At 40.2% G+C, this 22,766-nt stretch overlaps 1 protein-coding gene across 1 annotated transcript in view; it reads left to right on the top strand.

The window, feature by feature from the left end:
* The window catches only part of LOC308128800 (TOX high mobility group box family member 2-like), a gene marked incomplete at both ends in the record, with an annotated part of 95,358 nt that overhangs the window by 44,807 nt on the left and 27,785 nt on the right, over positions 1-22,766 (top strand). The window contains 2 exons of the mRNA XM_080494467.1: positions 4,826-4,885; positions 21,542-21,829. Coding sequence (XP_080350593.1) covers positions 4,826-4,885; positions 21,542-21,829 — 348 coding nt within the window. The remainder of the gene's footprint in view (positions 1-4,825; positions 4,886-21,541; positions 21,830-22,766) is intronic.

Here is a 22,766-nt window from a genome sequence, read left to right as displayed (position 1 = left end):
CAACAGTCATGTGCTCCAACACGGGGAAGCAATCCCATGAGCCTTCAACGTGGACCCCGATCAGATTCCAATTGTATCTTACATGGAGTCAGGCTAGTATCATCAGACATGGTTTGTGATTTTTGAATCACACTTGTTTCACGTTATTATGTTTATAAAGAAAATAATTTAAGATTATAGTGAAAAAAAAAAAAAGAAATTGTGTTTTTTTTTTTACCAAGTTGGTTCAGAACAACCCCTCCCCCCTAAAAAAATATATTTTTTGAAAGTCCTCTAATGTGATGAAAAACAATGAATGAAGTTCGATAAAACCAAAAGTTTGAGTCCCCGTTTGAAAGCTCTGAAAAACTGAAAATAAAACTGTATATACTGCGTTTCAATCAACTGTTGTTCTGTAACCTCCATGACTGTGGTGCACTTCCTGCATCAAACTGACACTGGTTTGGCTTTACGCAAACAAAGTTATTTATAGCATCTCTCCCACTTTATTTTCTCCCTCCTATTCTCTCCCCCTCTATCTCTCTGCCTCTCATGTATTTGCATTTGTGCTATGCAAACAGGAGTCTGGTGTCAAGTGCGTCAGTTTTACAGCCCTCGCTTGTCCCTCTTCTTTCTCAAGCTTCAGTATCTATCTCAAAATTTCTCCCCTTCATTCGCCAGCTCGACACAGCTCCCCTCTCCTCCAACCCACTGCCGCTTTCCAGCTCTCTCACCTTCACCCCCCCCCTCTTTCTTTCTGTCTGTGTTTTCCTTTGCTCAATTGTTTTGCTGTAGATTTGACCGCTATGATTAATGACCTCAAAGCCTCAGGAAAGCAAACATAGAGAGACACGACATGCTCGCCCTTCTCTTACAAACCTCCCTTTTTCACAGATGTCAACCGCTTGCTGAGCACATTAAGGCTGCTGCTAAAGAATCGGTGCATTAATCCGGAATCCAGAAAAGTAGCACATTCATTTTCGAATGATCGAAAAACCTACATTACTGCACTGCATATCCAGTTGTTGTGGTCTTGACTCTCATTTTAGTGCCTTCTATTTTTTCCCTTGTTTTCAAAATGATGGAGTGAGCCTCAGACTCATATAGGGTCTTTGTCAAGGACACTTCACTGCCTCGCATACTGGAATGAAGTTATATTAATGTCACATTTGATCAGGGGACTTTTGTAAAAGAAAATACATTGATTTTTGTTTATTTTTTGAAAGTTCGCATTGTAAACGTTTGATATTTATAATAGTTGAATAAAATGTTGTAGATGCCATATATATCCCATTTAAAAACACCTTAGAGCAAAAAGGGAAGATTCCAGATTTGTATGACATTTTAAGTCAAAAAAATGTCAGAGATGTGTTGATTGCAGAACATGTGGTTCAGATACGCAAAAGCTACTGTAGCGGCCTCAAAGTAAAATTTAAATACAGGATAAAGCATTTGCATCTCAATCCTGAAAAATCACACCTTGGATCGCTTGACGAGACACATATCCTGCCTGCAGAAATGCATCTTTGGATCTTGCATCGGAATTCTTAAGTTAACCTGAGAACTGGAAATTGCATACCGTACTTGCATAAGGTATTACTATATCATGTTTATGATCACAAAAGTAGTTTTAGTTTTACGTCCCATGTTTCTGTTTAGCCACAGATTGTCATGCTTTCAGTCGACAAGAACCAGGTTTGAATCCTGGTCATTTTAATAAAATCAAACACTAGTAAACTCTGCAGTGCGAGTTTGAATCACTTGCTTTGGCGACCTCTGTAAAAGCTGAATATACACAACTACTTTGTTAAATATTAACCTTTGAAATGAGAGGGTTGCTTTATTTTTGCTTTATAAACACGCGTGGAGTATTGGTGTTCGCATCTTATTCCAAGCAAGGAAGTAAATAAATGTTTTCCAAATCGTTAAAGTCCTATTTTACCTCAGAATTAAACCCTTGAACCTTTATGAATGGGTAGAATGCTTGTAAAGATTTATTTCCATTGAGGTCGGGCAAAGATTTGTTAGCATAGGTCACTTCTTGTATATTTGTTGCAGCGCAATGTGCTGAACACTTAACTGAACTGACCAGTTAATAACCATTTAGAGGAAAGAAATAATAATTTCTACCTTTCCTCTTGATTTAAATATGTGTTATTCTAACAGCTCTGCCCTCAGCGACACCTCACCATTGTGCCGCAGAAACAGCGTCACACACTTCACTTTGCACTTTGACATTCTGTATAATTGTTTTGTACTTACACTGTTTTGCTCATCAAGATCTGGTTTGCAGGTGTGAAAATAACCTATTTCAAGACACCATCACATCGAGCACAATGTGATTAGGCCAGCATGTAACATCATTTTCCAGGAGCAATAAAGAAAGAGATTTAATTTTCAATGCAGAATATGATGATTGTTCCTCCTGCAAACTAATTGTGCTATCAGACAGAAATCATTGCACGAGAAGTAACACTTCCATCAGAGGCTGGATGATAACGTGAAATGAAACTGGTATTTCAGATTGAATAATGTTACAAGGAACTGACTTTGTGCTGCAGTTTGTTTGGCGTTCTGGATGTGTTATGTATAAAGGAAACAAACCTAAAGGAAAACCATTTTTCACTAAGCTCCAACAATAATGTAAAGGGTAAAAAAATTGAAATCTTCATAGCTTGACAGCATTAATTCAGTCCAAGCAACATATGGCTCATTACATGTGGTGAAAATAAAGTGGTTCCTTTTTAGTCCCTGGCCGCAGCTTGAGAAACACCCACAGTGAAGTACAGTAGGCACATATCCATCCCGTCTCTTGACCTTAGTACCAAACAGTACCAATAGTAATTCATCTGAGCCACTCGTAGCTGTCTTGAGGTGTGTTTAGTTTTCTCAAAAATGGTGGGTGGTGGAGAGCCAGGGAAGGCCCCGGGAGAGTGTGTGTGTGTGTGTGTGTGTGTGTGTGTGTGTGTGTGTGTGTGTGTGTGTGTGTGTGTGTGTGTGTGTGTGTGTGTGTGTGTGTGTGTGTGTGTGTGTGTGTGTGTGTGCGTGTGTGTGTGTGCGAGGCCTCTGGCTGTGACCCCAGTGTTAATCACTCTACAGCCAGAACAAACCACAGCCTCTATCGCCACCACTGCTATGACAGCCCTCCTTTTACTTCTCTTTCTTTCTCATTCAATCTCTCTGTTCTTACGCTGTCTTTATTTTTCCCTCAGTCTCGCCCCCCCCCCATCACCTACAGTATCTCTCACCACTTGACCCACCACTTACACAAGATCGTTATCTCGTTCACCATTAGCTCAGGGATACACCCTTGTCTTTCTCATCCTCTCCCCATAACCTCAAACTGTCACCTTTCGTCTCGCCAAAGCCTCCCCTTTAGGCTTTGTGAGCTTTGTGTTTCTGAGCTCTGTATTAGCAGGGCTGTCCTGTCCCCATTTCTTTGGAAAAGTGCAAAAAGCTAAAGGCTGTTCTCACCTCTTTGACTCTGTGCAGCCCAACACTATAGCTGGGTGGTTGCTAGCACGGACCGAAAACGTGTTAGCTCATGTTTCATCGGTTATTCAGCAATATGTTTTAGGTGATTGCTACTGTGGGCAACCGTTGAGTGGGCGGGATAACATTTCAGTATTTGTCAGGGTTTGTCCTCGCATTCACAGCTCTGGAAATCTTTTTTAACTCAGCCTCCTTACACATCTGTCACATGTGAAAGTTTGTGAAATCTGCAGTGAAGAACAAATGACCCAGATCAGCAAAAAGCTGACCTTCTGTCTTTTACAGAAATTAATCTAAATAGTTCCCTATTTCAACACGGAAAGTAGGTCCCCGGAATTTCCTGTTGCTGTTCTTGCAAACTGCATGGCACAGCAGATCGATTTCTGGGTCAACATGTGATCTGATTTACCTGTCAAATGTTCTGTAATTACACCACTGCTGAGTTTGATTTGCCTTTTGTCAGAATGCGTGCAACTCCAGCAGAGTTGTGTTCATCATGTTCACTGTTTTAGCTTAGCATAATTAGCAAATTTGCGAATTAACACTAATCACAAATTGTGGGTGAGAGAAATGGGAATGTCATGAAATTAATTCAAATTTCTCAAGTGCTTGAGATTGAGTGAGAAAATATCCAGAGTTTTAAACAGGAGTCTAAAGGAGTCATAGAGTATTTCTATGCAAGAACAATTCTTCCTAGACAAGTCATAATAACAAAAAAAACATCATTATATGTATTTTGTGGAACTGATGACAAATGTTTGAGTTCAATATGGACAAAAACATCTGAGAAGGATGGAAAAACATTTTAAGAGCAAAGCATGACCAATACATGTGGATTCCATTTGTATGAGTGCAACAATATTAAAAGTAATCTGATGTTTAAACTGTCAAATAAAAAGAGGCAATAATAAAAACCTTTTTAGTGAATTTGAATGGGACGTATTAGGATGGGTATCCGGCCAGCGTGCCAGCTGACTGGCTCAATGTCCTGGTCGTGAGCTTTCCTTCTTGTGGTTATCATTCTGTTGTGCCTTTGTCGCCTTGTGACACCGGAGGAATCACAGTTAGGTGTGCGAACACTTGGACACACACACTCAAGCTTTAGGCACGCCGGGACGAAGAGTGTGAGTTGCACAAGCTTTGACAGGGCCTAATTATACGTGTCTCTAATGAACTGTAATTACTGACATCCACCAGAGCTTCGAGGTCTATAAGCCAAGGACTTACAGTCATTAGGCTGCTGTGTTACACTGTTTCTGTCTCCACTGACTGACAGAAATTTCTCTCTTCTGCCCGTGTTGTGACGTATTGGCCTCTGCCTTCATGTTTCCTTATTTCTCTCTGCCCTCTGCAGTTTGATGGTGACAACATGTATATGAATGAAAACAACCACGAGTTCCTCCCTCCAAACCAGGTGAGTTCTAAATGATCTTTGTCACCTTTATCCTTCATTTTCGTCTCTTCCCTTTGATCATTCCATGAGAGACTATGAAGGTGTTTTTCCTTCCAATAATAGCTGTGGTTACATTGAAAATAAGTATTTTCATTTTACACCTAAAATCACTTCTAACTAAGTTGATTAAGTACTGTTAAGTAAGGTCGCCATGCTGATTAGAATGAGTAAGGAGAGTGTTTCTTTAGTGTCGCAGTTTCAAAAGAAACACAGCAAGGTCAAGTCACTTCAATACTGGTGGGTTTCCAGATGGAAGCCATCTTCACAGTGCAAAGCATTATGGGATTGAGCCACTCACTGACTATATTCTTGGCACTTGTAACCTTGCACATCAATCTGATCACTACATCCGGTGTTCATGTAAACAGAACTATCTGACGTCTCAGCCAGACAGTATTCATATTAACAAAAATGTGGCCCTGTCAGTGCAGTTTGTATTGATCCTTGTCAGGATGGAAGACTAGTTGTTTCTAAATATGCAGTTATGAAAGTAAAGGCCTGCAATTATATATTTGCTTCTCCAGTTAAAGTGACTGTCCCCGCAGAATCATTAGTATGTGTGTTAATGTTCACATCACAGAAAATCAGAACAAGAATACTAAAAGCGGCCAAATGCTTTTCCATTTTATCTTCAAGTTAGGTTTTTGTCCATTTTGATGAACTACAACATGTTACGGTGGCAGAAATGTATTCTCTCATGTTCTATTTCAAATAACGTTTGCCACTTTAAATATAATAAATGCTGAAAAACTATTATACTGCCATTGGACCAATGCTAATTAAAGATATATGAACTGAAGCACAAAAACCACTCCACAAATTATTTTAAGCTTTTTTTGAAATTTGAAATGATTGCTATATATTGAAATTAATCAACTGAATACAGTAAGGCAACGTTTAGACAATTAAGCTGTTGGTACATCATAGTAATTAGTGTGCTGTAAAACAAAAACCTGAGGATCCTAATTAAGAAAAAAAAACAACACACGGAACAAAATCTCACACAAAAAGACGAGGACCTTCTTTCTATGAGGTAAATTTATTCACCCAAATTCCCCACATGAATTCTGTCATCTGTGTCCAAAATGTTGAAGGCATTATTACAAAGTGTTTATTGTATTAAAATGAAGGGGGAGTCAGCACTCTTCTACAGTACACTGGCAACAGTGCAGATGCACTGTAACACAGCTGTTGGAGAACATATGGTTATGTTTGGAGAGGGAGATTTGTGGAGTTTGTGAATAAGCCCATCTGACATACACAGTGGGGGTTGGGAATTTGTCCCTGTCAATTGAAATTATTAGAAACAACCCACGGGCTACAGTAGCTGGAGTTTCTGTTTCATTTGCTGTTTTCCTTAATAATTTTTTTAATTCTTCATTTTGTTAAAGCGTGGCTCTGGGCCCGCACTGAAACACAGAGCCGCTTTATGTTCCGTTTGCCCACGTTTGGAAACTTGACTTAAATGCCTCTGACAACAAATACATCTGTCACAAGGTAATTTCCAGCAGGATAGTGCCGTTATCTGACAAATTCCTCATGCAGATACTTGGCTGTCTGAAAAAATCTTAAGAAGCCCTGCTTTTATCGACCAATTTGATTCTGCACATGGCGCTTTACTGAAGCGCTGATTGACTGATTACAAGTCGTGCTGATGCGCACTGTGTGTTTTTGCTGAATTACTGAGGGACAGATAAAACATTGCAAATTTGGCATAGAAGATGGAGACGGGGAGTGCGGGGGAGAAAAAAGGTAGAGATCGGGGAAGCAGGAAAGGAAGAGACAGAGAGGGAAATAGCGTGAAAGACGGTGATGGGATGAGAGACGATTTTGCTTTGCTCTGTGTTATACTTTGTTTACTCAAGATCACTTCATATTTGACATGTGCCTTGCTCTATTCTCCGCTTCACCAAGTTTAGCCTCTCCCTCCCTCTGACAGCTCGAATCAGGGAGGCCTTAGGGGTGGACACACTCTTCGACAACAAAACATTGAGATGGAAGAAATAGAAAAATCAGTGATCTGCACCTTCTTAGCTGTGTCCTATTTCGACACTACATACTAATACCAACAGATTTTCAGTGTGTAGTATGTGTTCATATTGGGAAAAGTGACATTGTGTATTTCATAATGTCAATATGCACTGTGAGTATTTACTTGCTGAGCGTGTTTCGGTTGAGATGTGGCAAACTTCTGCATATTTGTGGATTTTTATTTGTCATGACAGTACAGACTTGTGTCTCCCAAATTCAAAATAAACACTGTTTGGAGATATTTTACATTATTTCACTTGTATTCTAGTACTTAGACTTCAAGGTGATTATGGACAAAATAGTTTGTCAATTTTGTCAATAAAGTCATTTGATGATTGTTATTTATTTTTTGCTCACCCAAAAATTATCATTAAACATAGAAAAAAAAGCTTCAGTTTGATTATCATGTCATTCTGGCAGAGTCAAGTGCATGTTAGCAGCGGGGTTCTGGTTTACTAGGACCCTGCAGAAAGCATGCTGCAGTGAAGACGCAAGCAAATACATTGTGCTTTGTGTTTGGATGCTTTTTGCAAATGATCAACTCAGTATATCACCACATCAAATGCTCAATTCCAACAATCACCAAAGGAAACGTGATGGAGCTGGACGTGTTAGTGGAGGACGTTATCAAACATGTTGAAGCATTACAGCAAATACATTTGAATTTGACCGAGGAAAAAAAAACTACAATTTAAGTCAAAACTATGGGGAGAAAAAGAGAAGAGATTCATAAAGGACTGATCTCAGAGCTTCTCTCACAGTGCACAAATAAAACTCGTTGCATGGGAGTCAGCTGAGGAAATGCATCACCACGATAACAGAAGCACCTTTGCTGAAGGCTGAGCAGGTTTGCACTTACTTTTTAAATGCATCAAAAGATGCAATCATAAACAAGTCAAACACTTTAAGTAGTTGTAAATGACATTGTTGTACATGTATCTATTCACTTATAATCCTCAGTATTTTGCAAAATGTGAAACACGGTTGATCTTCACATTTAACAAACCAGCTAAATCGATACTGTATCTTGCACATCTGTCAGATATGATCCTGTTAGTAGATCAGCTTTGTCTACATGCCTGTTAATATGCACACAAACCTAAATATCTACTAAAGACCAGGCCCATGGTGTTTGGGAGTAAGTGTGTTTCTTTGTATTCGAGGGTATTTCAGACTGCTTGGTTAAAGTGAAGTTCAAAACACATCAGGAGACAATGCATCTGTTTATGCTCATGTTGAGATAAAACAGACTTGTAATGCAAGTAGCAGCGGGTTAAAACAGCTCCGGGCTTAATTTTTATTAGCTTCTTTTATTTTTGTGGAAATGTGTGATACAGTATACACAGTCACTTTCACCATTTTAAACAAAAACAAATCACACTGCCTAAAGCTGACTTACTGCTGCTTTACTATCTCACTCGACTTCTCTATCTTTATTCCACCCATTTTCTCTGACTCCCCCACTCTTGCCATCTCTCTCACAGTTTCTCTTTTTCTCTCTCTTACCCCCCGCTGCATTTAAATGCATTTGGGTCAGCGGTTCTGCTTCGAAACTGTGTGAATGTGTTTTTCTTAGTACTCCGCTGTCTCTCACTTCAATTTCTCTTTGTAATTGCTCTATTTAATCCCGCTGTACAGTGTGAAGGCATATTTCATACATAAGGTAGATTCCTATAGGTCCTAATCAGAGGCGTGTTGAGTAAATCCGAACCAAAAGCTGCATCAAATAGTGCAGCGGGTTTGTACTAGTGATGAGTCACAAGGAAATGGGGTCAGTGCCATTGTCATATCAATGTTCTCATGAGCATCGTAGTCTGACCCTGCTTAGCTGGCTGTAGTGTGGTGTGTGCCGCCGCACCCCCCCCCCCAGCAGAGTGACAGCGTGTTAGTGATTCGACGACAGGGTCACAGACCCCGGTCTTGGCATCAACAAGCTCTTTGTCTGCCCCTGTGGTCACTGACCATTGTCGTGGCAACATAGTAGAAAAGAGGAACCAACCATGAGGAGCTCTGGCACTTTCCAGCAGTGTCACAGAGGTCTGATCTGATGAAGTCTCCACAGCCAGAAAAAGAGCGCCACCTGAGTAAACAGCCCTTTTTTCATCGTGAAGGTCTGAGTGGACCTTCACCTGAAGTGAGATTTTTCTCGCGAAGACTAAACAAACGACGTTCGTGACACCATCAACGATAATGCACTGTGGAGATGCTTCTCTCGTAGCGCCACTGCAAAGTGAAAGAAACAGTATACTTCATCAGCACTTTACCTTGACAATACTCTCTTTTGATGTCTTTCTCCCTGACTTGTGAATTAATTTAGCAGAACTGCAGTTTAAGAGAAATATGTCACAGGAAAAGAACATGAGGAGGAAATTGAGGGAGGGGGGGTGGGGGTGGCTAGAGATGAAGAAACTGCACTGGGGAATAATTCGGCTAATGGAGTGACTGTTTGGATATTCAGCAGAAGTAGGAATGGAGATTATGATCTTGCAATTAGCGTAACAAGGTTTTATTGATTGGCTGCTGCTGTAGCGTCTTCGCTGCCAAGACACTGCATGTGGTTTTAACATGCACAGTGTGTGTGTAGCCCAGCCAGTCACACTAGTCCTACAACTACAACACGAGCGAAGCACAATCCAGCTCTCTGTTATAGCATCGAGCGGTGGCCATTTCCTGATCATCAAAGCTGAAATATTATGGATTACTTAGTTGAAAGGGTCTGCTTGAATGCCCGATGATAAAGTGGACCACATTTGCATTTTCCCGCTCACTTTTAAGTTAATGCATTGCCCTCCTTCCCCTTTCAGTTAAAAGCAGGTATGAAAAGGAAGCTTCTGGTGTAGCGAGTGATTTGAAAGTTTGTCTGCCTGTTTTGTATGTTGGGAGTTCAAATGATGTTTTAATGGTAAGTTTGATGCTGTTCCTCGTCGCAGTGGTGATTTTGTTTGCTGGCATGGATTCCGGCTGTCCCTCGGGTGTTTTAATTGTAATTATGTCAATGTATGAGTGCCAACAGCAGATCTGTGTGACAAAGAGAAGTGGAGAGACACATTGAGAATCGATGGGACGTTTTTTTTCTTAATAGGTTGCCAAACAGATGTAATTATGAGTACGTTTTTGAAACAAGTTGACAGAGTGAACTTATAATGGGGCTCTCGTGTTTTTTTTTGTGTTTTTTTTTAATTCATCTTGTTTTTAACGAGACATTTAGTGGCTCTTCTTAACAGATTTGGACAGGCATGGTGTCTGTCGCCTAGTTCGAGTGTTGAAACTTCTCAAAACTCATCTTATGAATATGATTAAGTGCTCCACTGAAACTCCCTTGTGTGGGTCTCATCTTTCCTCCATATGTTTCTGATGAACCATTGTAGAACATGATCCCGCAGTCTTTTATGTCCAACCTTTGACAAATCTATCACCTCTTCCCTCTGTGCTCTGAATTAAAGGCCCATTCCACCTTTCCAGTTTAGATGAGTAATTCTCTTGTTTGGCAGCAGCCCAAAGCCCAGCCAGCATGTCTGGATCCTCGATGGAGCCTGATTGGTCGGGTTCAGTCGTGTGTGACTGACAGGAAGCCTGCTGATTGGGGGAGACGGTATCTTTGGATCATTGAGCTGATTAAAGCCTCGCGGCTGCGTTTTGTAAACTCCCGCCGTTCGGGGTCCCCGCACTAGCGCCCCGGCCCTGCTGGTCTGAATTACAGCTTGGTCGCATTAGTCTGATTTACAGCTTCCTCCTGCTGTTTAGATTGGAGCTGGGTATCAAGAGTGGCAGACTCCTCCTCCTCCTTCACTAGACGTCCACCTGCCCCCTCCTCTTCCTATCAATTCCTCCACTTTGTGCCTCACCCTCTACTCCTTGCCTCGCTCTGCCCAATCCCTTGTCTGCTGCCCCTTTTGTGCCACCTCACCTGGTTTACCTCATTTACAACCCCTGCTGGCTTCTTACTTACCTCTTTCTCTAATTCACCTTTTCAGACTTCTGTCCTTCACTCTCCTCACACTCCTCCTTTTCTCAAATGTCCCCATAACCTCGGACAACACCCCCCCCCCCCCCCCCCCCCGATACCTTTCCTACCCAGCAGCCCTCCCTCCTGCTGTACCTCCCCCCTGTTCTCTCTCTCTCTTTTCCACTCCCTCTCTACATCTTTTGTGAAAATGAAAACAAAGAGCAGCCTGCCAAAATATTTCTATAGCCATTCGCTGACGAAGCAGAGAGCAGAGACAAAGCAAAAAGATGTGCAGGCATATTTGTCACGGCAGCAGAAAGATGGAAAGCTCTCTCTGCCCGTGGCCTTTTTACAGTCATTTGGAAACCCCACCACCACCACCACCACCACCACCACCTCGCTCTCCTCACTCTCTCACCCTGTTTAAAAGCCCTCTGTTTGAAATACTCCTCTGACATGGCGTTATATATAAATGCGCGGCTGTATATTTGTGTAAGGTCCTCGCTCTGCCAAGCTGTCCATCCCCCTGTTGCCCTAGGTGATCGGATGAAACTAATGGCAACCTTAATGTGTTTGTGTAGGCCTTTCACTCCATTGGATAAAATGATGAGAGACCAAACACTCACTGTTATGCGAGACCACATGCCGGAGTATTATAAAAACCCACATAACACAGTGTTGTTTCAGTCTTTTCAAAACTACAGAGATGTCTCTTTTTGAAAATCAAACTTTACAAAGTTTGCCTTGAGTTACTTTTCCCCTCATGGCTGTGAAAAGTAACCTATTAGAGCAGAAAAATACATTCAGCCAGGATCATTCGCAAAGGACGTGGTTAATTATTGATACAGTATCTTCAAGGTATGGAAAAAGCTCAGTGCTGACATTGATCCATGTTGACTCGTTTCTTTTGCTGATAGGAAATCGAAATGTGGGGATATTATTTCCTATTTAAACAGGTTGAACTGCCCACAGCAAAAATGTTATTACAATATAGTCAAACCCAAGTTCACAACAACTCTACTGTTTTTGTACTGAATTTGTTTGCTCATTTGAACCATCTAATGAAATAATAACTGTAAAGACTGCTGTAGGAATCAATTCAATCTAACTGGGAAGCATTGTATGCTCTCTATAGTGGGTATTTACAGCTCGCTTGACAAGAATACGGGTCAGTGGTCTGTTAGCTGCTCTGTGAGGCTGCTCATGCTTAGCGTAAGTAATGCATATCTCTTTTTTTTTGATACCACTATAATGAATATGTCTATAATGTTATTCAAATTCTTTCTCGAGAGGAGACATGAATGTTTTTACGATCACGGCACAGAAAAATCATATACTCTTCTATTAGCTCTTCTGGTTAAAAACAACCAATATTATTAGCCCATACGTATATTCCTGTATGAATGTAACTCCGGAAATGAACTTGTATATCTGCTGCCATGCTGGAGGTCTTTTTGTGGACACTTTTGGGCTGCATCAAGTATGATTTGCAGTGCAGAACTCCAGTGAAAGACAGGGAGGTTCATTGATACTGGAGAGCTGTCTCCTCCACTCCCCTCCACTCACAACCAGCCTCTTATTAACAATGGCACCAAGAGTACGAGGGTCCAGATGTTAGACTCCTGCTCCCACCAGCTGTGCCAGCCTCCGATACACAGCCTCATTGACTCTGAACCAGGGAGGCAAGACACTTAAGAACACACTGACACCACATGCACACGCACACAATGCAGGCAGTTTGTTACAGTGGGAGGTTTTCCATTTAAAAAACAAAAAGCGGGAACAAGGACGATACCTAGTACATATTCACAAAAGCATTCAGAAATTACTGCACTTTGTTTTGCGCAGACAACACTGAATGTGGATACGAATCCACTGCACACATTAAATGACACACATGTGTACTCCAACCAGCCACATGCTCTTTACACCCCCTTCTCCCGGTGTAGAGTTATTTGTGGGTGACAGGATCCTAACAATTCTCAGAATAATGCACATTTGTTTGGATGACTGCGCCATCAGCGCTCCCTTTGTTATTTTGAACATTGTTAGAGTCAGTCGGTACAGATCCACCAGCCCTTTATTCTGCTGTTTTTTTTTCTCTCTTTTTTGTCCATTTACTTGTTCTTATAACAATAATTAGTTTTGTCATTCAGACACAGTAGCACCATTGTCCACATGCTAATAAGGATTTTTGACAGTGGGCGCAGAAAAGTAGATAACTGAGGAGTCATTAAATATTTAAAAAAAAACAGTTGCCTGGCTGCTGTGTTTTGGCCTTGTTGAGTCCCCTTTCTGTTTCTGTGTAGTTGTAGCTCAACTATTGCACTGTCTCTTGTTACGTCTTGCAGAACAGACAGTGGTGTGCCATTGAGCAAAGTTAAAAAGGCGTCCTTCCTCTGGAGACACGGCTGCTCCCAACTGGAAGAGACAGAGGGGACTCTGGAAATAATACTGTACGTCCGCCAGCGTAACATCATAATTCTAGATTCACCCTGTCAGGCAATAAGTTTGATTATAGTCCTCATTTGAAATGTTGGATTCATCTCTTTCCCCTCCCCCATTATTTTTTCCCTCCTCTATTCTGCCCCGTCCGTCCTCCTTTCGCTCTCCTCCCCCGCCACCCACAGCAGTATCAACATCGGCATCACAATCACTCTGGATGAGTATTGGGAAACCTGAGCTATCTCGTGCGCCCATGGCTTGTTTTCCGACCGCATTACTGGAGATCACAGCTTTCACTGACACTGTGAGGCATCTGCATATCGTTAGTACCACGAGGTCCTGAACCATGTCTGCGTACATGACACCGGAGCAGCGGACCGGCACACACTTTATTCATTATTGTCTTCTGCTCAATCCTTTACTGTTCCATTCTATTTAGTTTTATTCAAATATATTCCCACAGATTCTATTTGGTTCAATTCTTTTCATTAATCCTGTATCCTGCTTTGATCCATTCCACTCTATTTTCTTGTGTTTAATTCTGTTGTACATCGTGTCACTCTATTCTGCTTTGTTGTCTTCTGTGCTATTCTATTCTGTTCAGAGCTAGCCTGTACTTATCTCTCATTTTATTGGCTTATATTCTATTATGTTTCATTTGGTTCTGTTCAGTTCTTTTCTGTGTATTTTATACAAATCTATTTTGATTTGGACGATCCTATTATTGCTTCTTCTGTTCAATTCCATCCAGAACCTTTCCATTCTATTCTTCTGTATGTATTCTATTGTATTCTGTTCAAATCTATTCCGTTTTTTTCTATTCTATTCAGTTACGAGCCCTTCCACTCTATTCAGTTTAATTCTGTTCTGTTCTGTTCCTTTCCATTGTATTCTATTCAATTCTAATTGGTCACATTCTAATCTATTCTCTTCAATTCTATTTTTATGTTCATGATTTTTCTACACCAAGCTATTCTATAATTTAGTTATATTTTGTTCTATTTTAGCCTATACTGTTTTATTCTATTGGGTTTTTTTGTTCTTTTCCATACTATTGTAACCCATTCCGATATAATCTATTGTACAGTCTTTTGTATAATTTTCTTGCTATTCTAATCTGGTCTCTAATTATACTGGGGTTTTTTGTTTCTCTTCAGGATGATTCTATGCAGTTTTGATTATTCTGTGCACTTCCATTACAAAATTCCAACATTGTCTATTATATTCTTTAAGTTTCAACTATTCTGTTCAGTTCTGATACATTCCATTCCCTTTTCCTTTCCATTGTTTTGCATTTCCAAGCCATTTGGTAGAGATTTTAATGTTTTGTTCCACTTGAGTGTTCAGTAATAATGATGCAGTAGTTGCAGCTGACAGCACTTCTCCATTAGTCTCTTCTCTTGCCAAAATCAAGAGTTATTAGACAGTGAGGAAGAAACAGAATCAACAAGAGGGATGAGGGTTAGTGACATACTTCCTGTGAATCAAATTAATAAAAGAGGAGGGAAAAGAGGCAAAAGAAGGCGGCTAATGTCTGCGAACTTGCATCAGTCGACATCAGCGTGAGAAGCGGGCGGATGAGAAACAGACAGAAACATAGGTACAAGGGAGATTGTGTTTATCGTTTGATAAAGTCTCCCTTATAACCTCAGCATGTTGTGCAATAGCTCTGGCTTCAACTCTACGGTGTGCCACTTCAAATTAGTCGCTTGTGGAGAGGGCCTGCCCCGTCTTTGCAAAATGCATTAGTACACCACTCAGAGCCTCATACAGCCTAGGGTTAAACACAAATTATATCATTTCTGTCATCCAATCAAATCACACTGACCCCTTGACCTGCAAGATGAGTCAAATGCATAATGAAATATGACATGGCACAAAAGCTCTGATTCTAATCGGTTCTGACGCACGATCAGATGAGGGTGACCTCCTGACCTCCACTGACAAGTGAGACGAGTACTGGGAACAGGATACACGAGGGACAGGGAGGGAAGGAAACATGAAAAGAAAAGGGGGGTATGTGCAATTAGAAAGGCTGGTTTTAGTCAATGGGAGGTTAGTTAGTAATCAGCTCAGTATCTGAGGTGAATGGGGCCATCTGCATCCTTGGACTTTGGACAGTTGGTGCTCACCTTAATTATTCTCTCCATATTTTCCTTTCTGTCCCATTCGGGGTTAATTCCTAGGAGGAGTATGCCTTTGACATTGTGTCTTTCCTTATCTTCCCACTTTCTCACTCCCTTCCCATATTTTCCTTCCATTCACTCAGCAAACTGAAGCCAGCCTCTCCTGGTGGCTCTGCATCCCTGTGCCCACTGACGCTTTAGTGTGAAATAGTGAGAGATAAATAATGCAGCTGGGTTGTTTTGGAGAGAGAGAGAGAGAGATGAGATGACAGAGGGGTGGTTGAGGTGAGCTGATCAGGTTTGGAGCTGGGACCAGATCTGTGTTGGCTTCGTGAGGAACAGAGCTGACTGGGGCTGCGCTTGCCAAGAGAGGAAGAGGAAAGTGGAGGTATACAGTGGCTGTAACTGGATCTTCTTCTGCCCCCTCTTCCTCCTCCTTCTCCTCCCCTGATCCTCCTCCACCTCCTCTCTTTAGCTGTGTGGTGTGTTGATACCCTTTGACATGATATTGTAGCAGAAGAACAGCCATGGCTTTAATTAAGCCCGAGTTGACAGGGAGAGATGGATAGATAACGAGGGAAAAAAAGAAAGAGGATAAGAAACAGATTGAGAGCAGTTCAGGCCTTTCAGATTAGTGTTTGAAGGCAGTGTTTGCCTCGGCGGTGTCACGCTAAAACACGAGCTCTGCATGCACTAGTAAACAGGATCATTCATAAATACAGAGTATAACCCTCCTTTGGGTGAGTGATGGCAGGGTGAATGAAAAGAGATGATGTGTCTACAGGTTTGTTCTCAAACTGGACAGTATGGGAAGGAGCGATAACGGCGCCTGAGCCCTTGTGCTGAGTGCTGGATGGGAGGAAGGTGTTGGAACGCAGAGTGCCGGAGGTGATGGAGGTGGTGGTAATGTGTGGGGGATTTTGAGCATAAATCACCGCTGTGACAAAGCTCTTCAATAGGCAGATAAGTGCACATTAGTGGTAAGACAGATATGTCATCGTCTGTCTCGAAGCTGTCGGTCCCACCCTCCCCCTGAAACAAACGTTGGCTTGGGAGGACTCCAAACTCTTCATCTGTGCGGAACACAAGGAGCTGGCCTGAAAATACAACACGTGCGCTCTTATTGTGTCACTTGATGTCTCAGTAGTGGAAATGTTCACAGTCCGTGGGGCTCTTGTTAAAATAATATTTGTGTAATGATGTTTTTTGGTTTTTTTTTTTCTTGTTCCTAATATGCTTCAAAATCAGCAAATAACACAAGCAGCTCTGCGACTATAAGGGTTGCTGACAGTTAAGAATTTAGTCTGTGTTACATTTTAAAATAGCTTTTTTTGTCTAACAGTGCAAAACTGCAGTGAAAAGTAATACATCTTTTGACTTCAGAGGCTTAAAAACCAAACAATGTGTTGTCTTATTACCAAGTCTATTTTTGAATTCGTTCATCATAATGTTTTTGTCAATTAGGATTATGTGTACTTTTCTTAAATGATTTCTTTTTTGGATTCAAAATGTCATTTTGCATTTCATTTTTATTTTTAAGTATTTTTCAACAATACAAAGGAACTATTCCCAAGTTTGTTTTAATTGTGTCCAAAGTATTACTAAAGTAATCCAAACATGTTAAACAGCAGCATGAGATGCTGGTGTTTATTTAGTGGATTTTATTTGACCAGAAATGTGGCGAAGTGCAAACAAACAGTGGTCTGCCTTTGTACGTCAGCTTCTGTCTGTAAGCTGCTAACTCTCAGCTGTACGTCTGTCTGCTCTTCACTGTTAGTTACTAGCAGTTGTTACTGTTTGTTAGGTGCTACCAAAGACATCACTTGAATGTGATAATTTGAAAAGAAATGACTTTAGAGATATTAAAATTCCATTTACACAAGTTACAAACAACTCCTGACGAGTTAAGTGAGCGGTGCGGAAAGGTTTTGAAATGACAATGAACATTCATGTGATTTTCACACTGAAACTGACCTGTTCATGTGATTTCAGAATTGGTTTGGAGTCTGTGAGCCATTTGACAACTGCACTTTGTGGGGGTCAGTGTTGAAATACTGCAGACATGTCTGATTGTCTGCATGGGTGCAGACTTACCTTACAGACAAGTTAGAAACGACTGTGCTCAGAATAATATTTTATTAGACAGATACATTAACACTTTGTCCACAAACATTAACACAATACACTAGCATTTTTAACTTGTCACCAATAACATGTTAATGCTGACAGGTTTCATTTTTACTAAATAGTTCAAAACAAGACTTGTTCAGTAGGTTTAGTCTAAATCACCTGTGAGTTTCAGCTCAAAACACATTATAAAGGCAGATCCTGTAATCTATTGTATATTCACTAAAAGGCATGCATCTTTTTATTGTAGTTATGAATTGCATTTAGCAGCTAAGCATATTTAAAATGGATACAATTTAACATTAACTGGGTGATGTCCTAAATCCTGATTTCTACAGGCATCACAATAATATAATAAGAGGAAGAATATACAGATAATGAGCCATTAGCCACAGTCAATATCATCTCCAGAAGGCCTTGAATACTCAGGCGGTGTTACAGAGGGAAGGAGAGATCCGTGCCAAATAAAAGACAAGCTGGATAGCTCCCCAATCAATGTTATTTTCTCTCTCAGTCCCAGACCAACTGTCTATTCATCTGTTTCTTTCAAATGAAAGGTGTGCTGGTATGTAACACTTACAGTCGGGAGATCTGTCTCGTAATTAAAACGTTACAGATTGTGTTTCGCTCACTGCGCAGACAGCATACTGTGTATTGGAAATAATGTTCCCTATAGTGTGCTGTATTGATCTGACGAGAAAAAAAAAAATAGAGGATGCCTCTGCGTTGAAAATAGAATATGTGTAATGCAGCTTTTGGGAGGAGAGTGGCCCTAACTGCTGAACGTGACCCAGGGACGAGCACCTCGGCTATTGTTTGAAAAGCCAATTCCATACTAGGACACATGCCGGCTCATACGATCCATCAAACGCATTGCCTTTGTTTGGATTTTACTTTTAAAGGAGAAAAGAGTATACATTAGCCAGAGTGTACATGTGGTTCTGTACATGCAATCTCATTTTGAATAGAGGCATATGAATAATTTATCTTGCCACAATCCAACTGGGAACGTCCTTGGTATTTACATTTTATCATCAAGGGCACTGGATGAGCCTTATGGACGGCAATCTAGCACATGACACATCCTCAATCCTTGTCCCTCTGCACGATCATACACAGGAAAATGTTTTTTTTTTTTGTTTGGTTTTTTTTTTGTCTTGGATATATGTATTAATATACTGTGGAAACAACAGATTGATGAGTGTGCGAGGTGATGACTAAGCAGGGTGGTCTTTAGACTACACACCGCTCTCCCACATTGTGAGTGAAGCTCTGAGGGACACGCACACGGACTCACTTTGCACAATAGCTTCAATGTTTACAGCAGACAATTTCGTTTCCTTCCAACAATTATGAGGGAAATTGAATCTCAGGAAATGTTCGTTTTCTTGTCCATTAGACCAAACAATAACACTATCCCCAAAGGTTTACAAAAGCATCTGTCTTCAAAGGACAGTCCAGAAAATTAATATCAACTTGCTTTCAGGCTATGTCAGGACAAAGTAAATCAAATTGAAGCAATCACACTTATCTCTCTTCTCCTCCTTTTTCTTTCCTTTGGTGTAACATTTAAGAAGATGAAAGTGTGCTTTTAATGCTCAGTGTGTGTCTACACTTGAGTGCAACATAGCAAATGTCCTTTTTCCCGCTAAAATTAAAGATGGTTGTTTCGGTTGTCTAGTTGTTGTAACTTAATGAAATCCCTCTCGCATGGCTCGGAGATGTTGGATCCATTTTAATCCTGCTAAAAGTTGTTGTGGAAGATTGTCTCTTATTATGTGAGACACAAATAAAAACAAAAGGCTTACCCTGCTATTCAGTCACAAAGACAAAGAATTAAAACTGCCTTCACCTCAGAATTAACAAACTTCTCCACGGTGTCTTCACATGATTGACAATGTTGATGTTTTCGGAGCTTCCTTTGCAGTGAAAGAAGCCTATTGCTAAATAATTTTGTTTATCTTAACAAATTTGTAATTTATGTGCTCACAAATTGCAGAAGTGGCCTTTTACACTCACCTTTAAACTAGAAATGAATCGAGAAAAACAAGAAGAAAGAAAATGGACCCTGTATCCTTTTCTCTTTTCTCCCATCTCCCAGTGCCCCTTATTTTCTAAAAGTATCTGTTTGAGAGATAAATGACCACTCTGCTGCCGAGGATGACAGCCTACACAAAGATGATATTGAATTGATTTCAGAAATGTTGCAGAACTGACTGTTTGATGTATACCGCCAGACATGAATCATAAAAATTCTATTAAAAAACCCTTGAATGGCTGACACCAGAATATTATTTGTGATGATTAATTTGACTCAGTCATTACAATGGGAGTCAAGTTGGATCGTCTCAGACAAAATTGCTTTTCATTCCCCGTTGAATTTCCCTGCTATTTTTCTTTTTGTGCTTGCTCCATGCAGAACTCTGATCTGATTGGACTTACTGTGTTAGTGTGACAGCACACAAATACAGAGACTGTTGCTTTTCTTTATTACCGATCACTGCGCATCGAGTTTTTGTTCCCGAAATGAGCCGTTTAACATCTGAAACAAAATTATACCTATTCCAGTGAAATGACAGATCGGAGTTTAAACTGTTTACAAAGCTTTTTAGGGAATTTCTTATCTGATACAATGTGAATAAAATAAGACAGTGAATCTTCTTCTGCGTGTCACGGCATTACCCTTAACAAAGATAGTTACATGTTCTTTATGTTAAAGTCTTTGGAGGAGCGACATCAACCTTAAATATTAATCTGCTTATTATATTCTTTTCAGATGATTAAACTGAAAGACTTTCTTTCTGTTATGTTCTTATTGGACGTGCTGATAGAAATATATAAAATGTCAAAGAACATAGATACATCGTTCCAAATATGCGTGTTCTTATTTCTTTTTTAAAGGATGGACCGTTAGGCACTGTCCTTAAAGAGACTGCTTTAGGTATAACTGCTGAGGATATTGATCAGATCGGCATTCTGTCTCGACAAAGGAGGCATTTTCACAGAGTGAACCCGGTAATTTTTGAAACCAGCTCCCGAATGAAAACGTTGAAGTCATGGCCCTGTCTATTCTTTAACTTACATATACTAATCAACACAACAATGGCGGATTAGTGTCTGTGCTACAGAACGTACTGAGCTTGTTATGGCTTTTACAGCAACACTTTCTGCTCCTCCTCCCTCACCATCACCAATAAAAGAAAAATGGGAATCACACAAACTGCAGTACACTGCAGCCTGTGTTTTGCGTCTCATGTGTCTTCTCTGTTTTTTGGTGTCTTTCTGTGATAGTATTACCTCATCACTACAAGCTTGGTATATAAACACTTTCTTGAAGTTTTGTGTGGAGGGAATTTAAATTGTATTTTTTTCCTTGTGGATGAAGAGTTTTCAATTCTATTTTTTGAAGTAGCTTGCCATTGCTTTGTGATTGTAAACGTCTTGAAAGAATTATTGAACCTGGGTTGTTTATGCTGTGGCAAAGTATCCAGTCAAAATGTGTAAAGCAGCTGTTGTGATTTCACCTCACTTCTCTGTTGCACTCAAGAACAAGACATAGTGTCCAAATTTGCAAACTCCATTCAATAGTAAACACATCCATCATTATTTCAGTTGGCCTACCTTCTTGTTGCTGTTGACTTTAAATTCAACTTTATATGGTGACTGGATGTTGTTTGAGACTAAAAAGCTCTTTTGGTATTTAAGTTGACTTCAAGTTGTTTTTGAGAAGATCGCTTGTAGTTTTCTCATCTGGTTGTTAAGCTTTGGACATTTAATCTATGCTGGTGAAGTGTTGGAGTCATTGAAAGTAGAAGATATTTGAAACACTTGCAAAAACTGAAATAACTGTGATATACAATAATGAAACTTGTCAAAAGTCATCCCACGTTGTCAAAAGTAATATATATTTTTCTTTTTTTGCATTATGTGTGTGTCCCCCAGAATTACACAGGTCAGACAGGCGGTGGCGGAGGAGGCGGCGGAGGTGGTGGGACCTCAAGCGGTAACGGAACCGGGGACGAAGACTACGAGATACCCCCCATCACTCCACCCAACCACCCCGAGCCTCCACTTCTTCACCTGATGGAGCACGACTCTACGGGCTACCTCTGTCACTCACTGCCACACAATGGGCTCATCAACCCGTATTCCTACCCGGAGCTGCCCACACTCATGATGTCGAACATGCTGGCACAGGACAGCCACCTCGTCTCCAGCCAAATGCCCTCGGTGAGTCGCAGACAACCTCCGAAGACGAGACACGAGTTTCACAGTGAGGATTGTATGAACTGATCACTGGCTTTTAACTTGGCCTTTTTAGCATTGTGCATTAATGCATAAACTTCTACAAAGCACATGGAATAATAGTTTTAAAGTTCAAACTATCTGTCTATCAAGCAAACATCTTAAGAAGACTACTCATGATCCAGGTTAATTAGACAACTACTACATCATATAACAGATATGAGTACACCCCAGTGAATATTACTCACATTTATAATGGATTTCTTTACATAGTTGACACTACTTCTTATGTGAATTGTAGGTTTTTTGCTCTTCTTTAAGACAAAAAACTGAAAGTTTGGATTTCTAATATTTAAAGTACAGACCACAGAGTAGGAAATACATTGAACAAATGTTAGTACATCTGAACCTTCATACAGTGTGTGTGTGTGTGTGTATATATATATATATATATATATATATATATATATATATATATATATATATATATATATATATATATATATATATATATATATATATATATATATATATATATATATATATATATATATATATATATATATATATATATATATATATAAATATGTATATATATAGAACAACCAACAAACAGTGAGCGGATACTTTATGATGAAGATGTTACAATTATAAAAGTGATGATGAGGTACGCCGGGGGAATGAGAAATTTTTTACTTCTGAAAATGACTTAAATGGATTTTTAAAGCATATGAAATGAACATTTAAAAGCTGTCCACCCTGTTAACACCACATCATTCTAATAGGAAATAAATTAGAGCCTAAAAAGGTACATGCAGGTTTTAAGTCATGGAGACTGGGGCTTAGTGTGGGGAACTGAGTGATTGTGCTGCAGCGGTTGCCATGTCAGCTGTAATGCATGGAGAAAAGGATTGTGGGTAAA

The sequence above is a fragment of the Blennius ocellaris genome (genome assembly GCF_963422515.1).
Source record: "Blennius ocellaris genome assembly, chromosome: 4".
In the NCBI taxonomy this organism is placed as follows: Eukaryota; Metazoa; Chordata; class Actinopteri; order Blenniiformes; family Blenniidae; genus Blennius; species Blennius ocellaris.
Note: the sequence above shows the minus strand (reverse complement) of the source record. Positions and strands in the feature narration are given on the sequence as shown.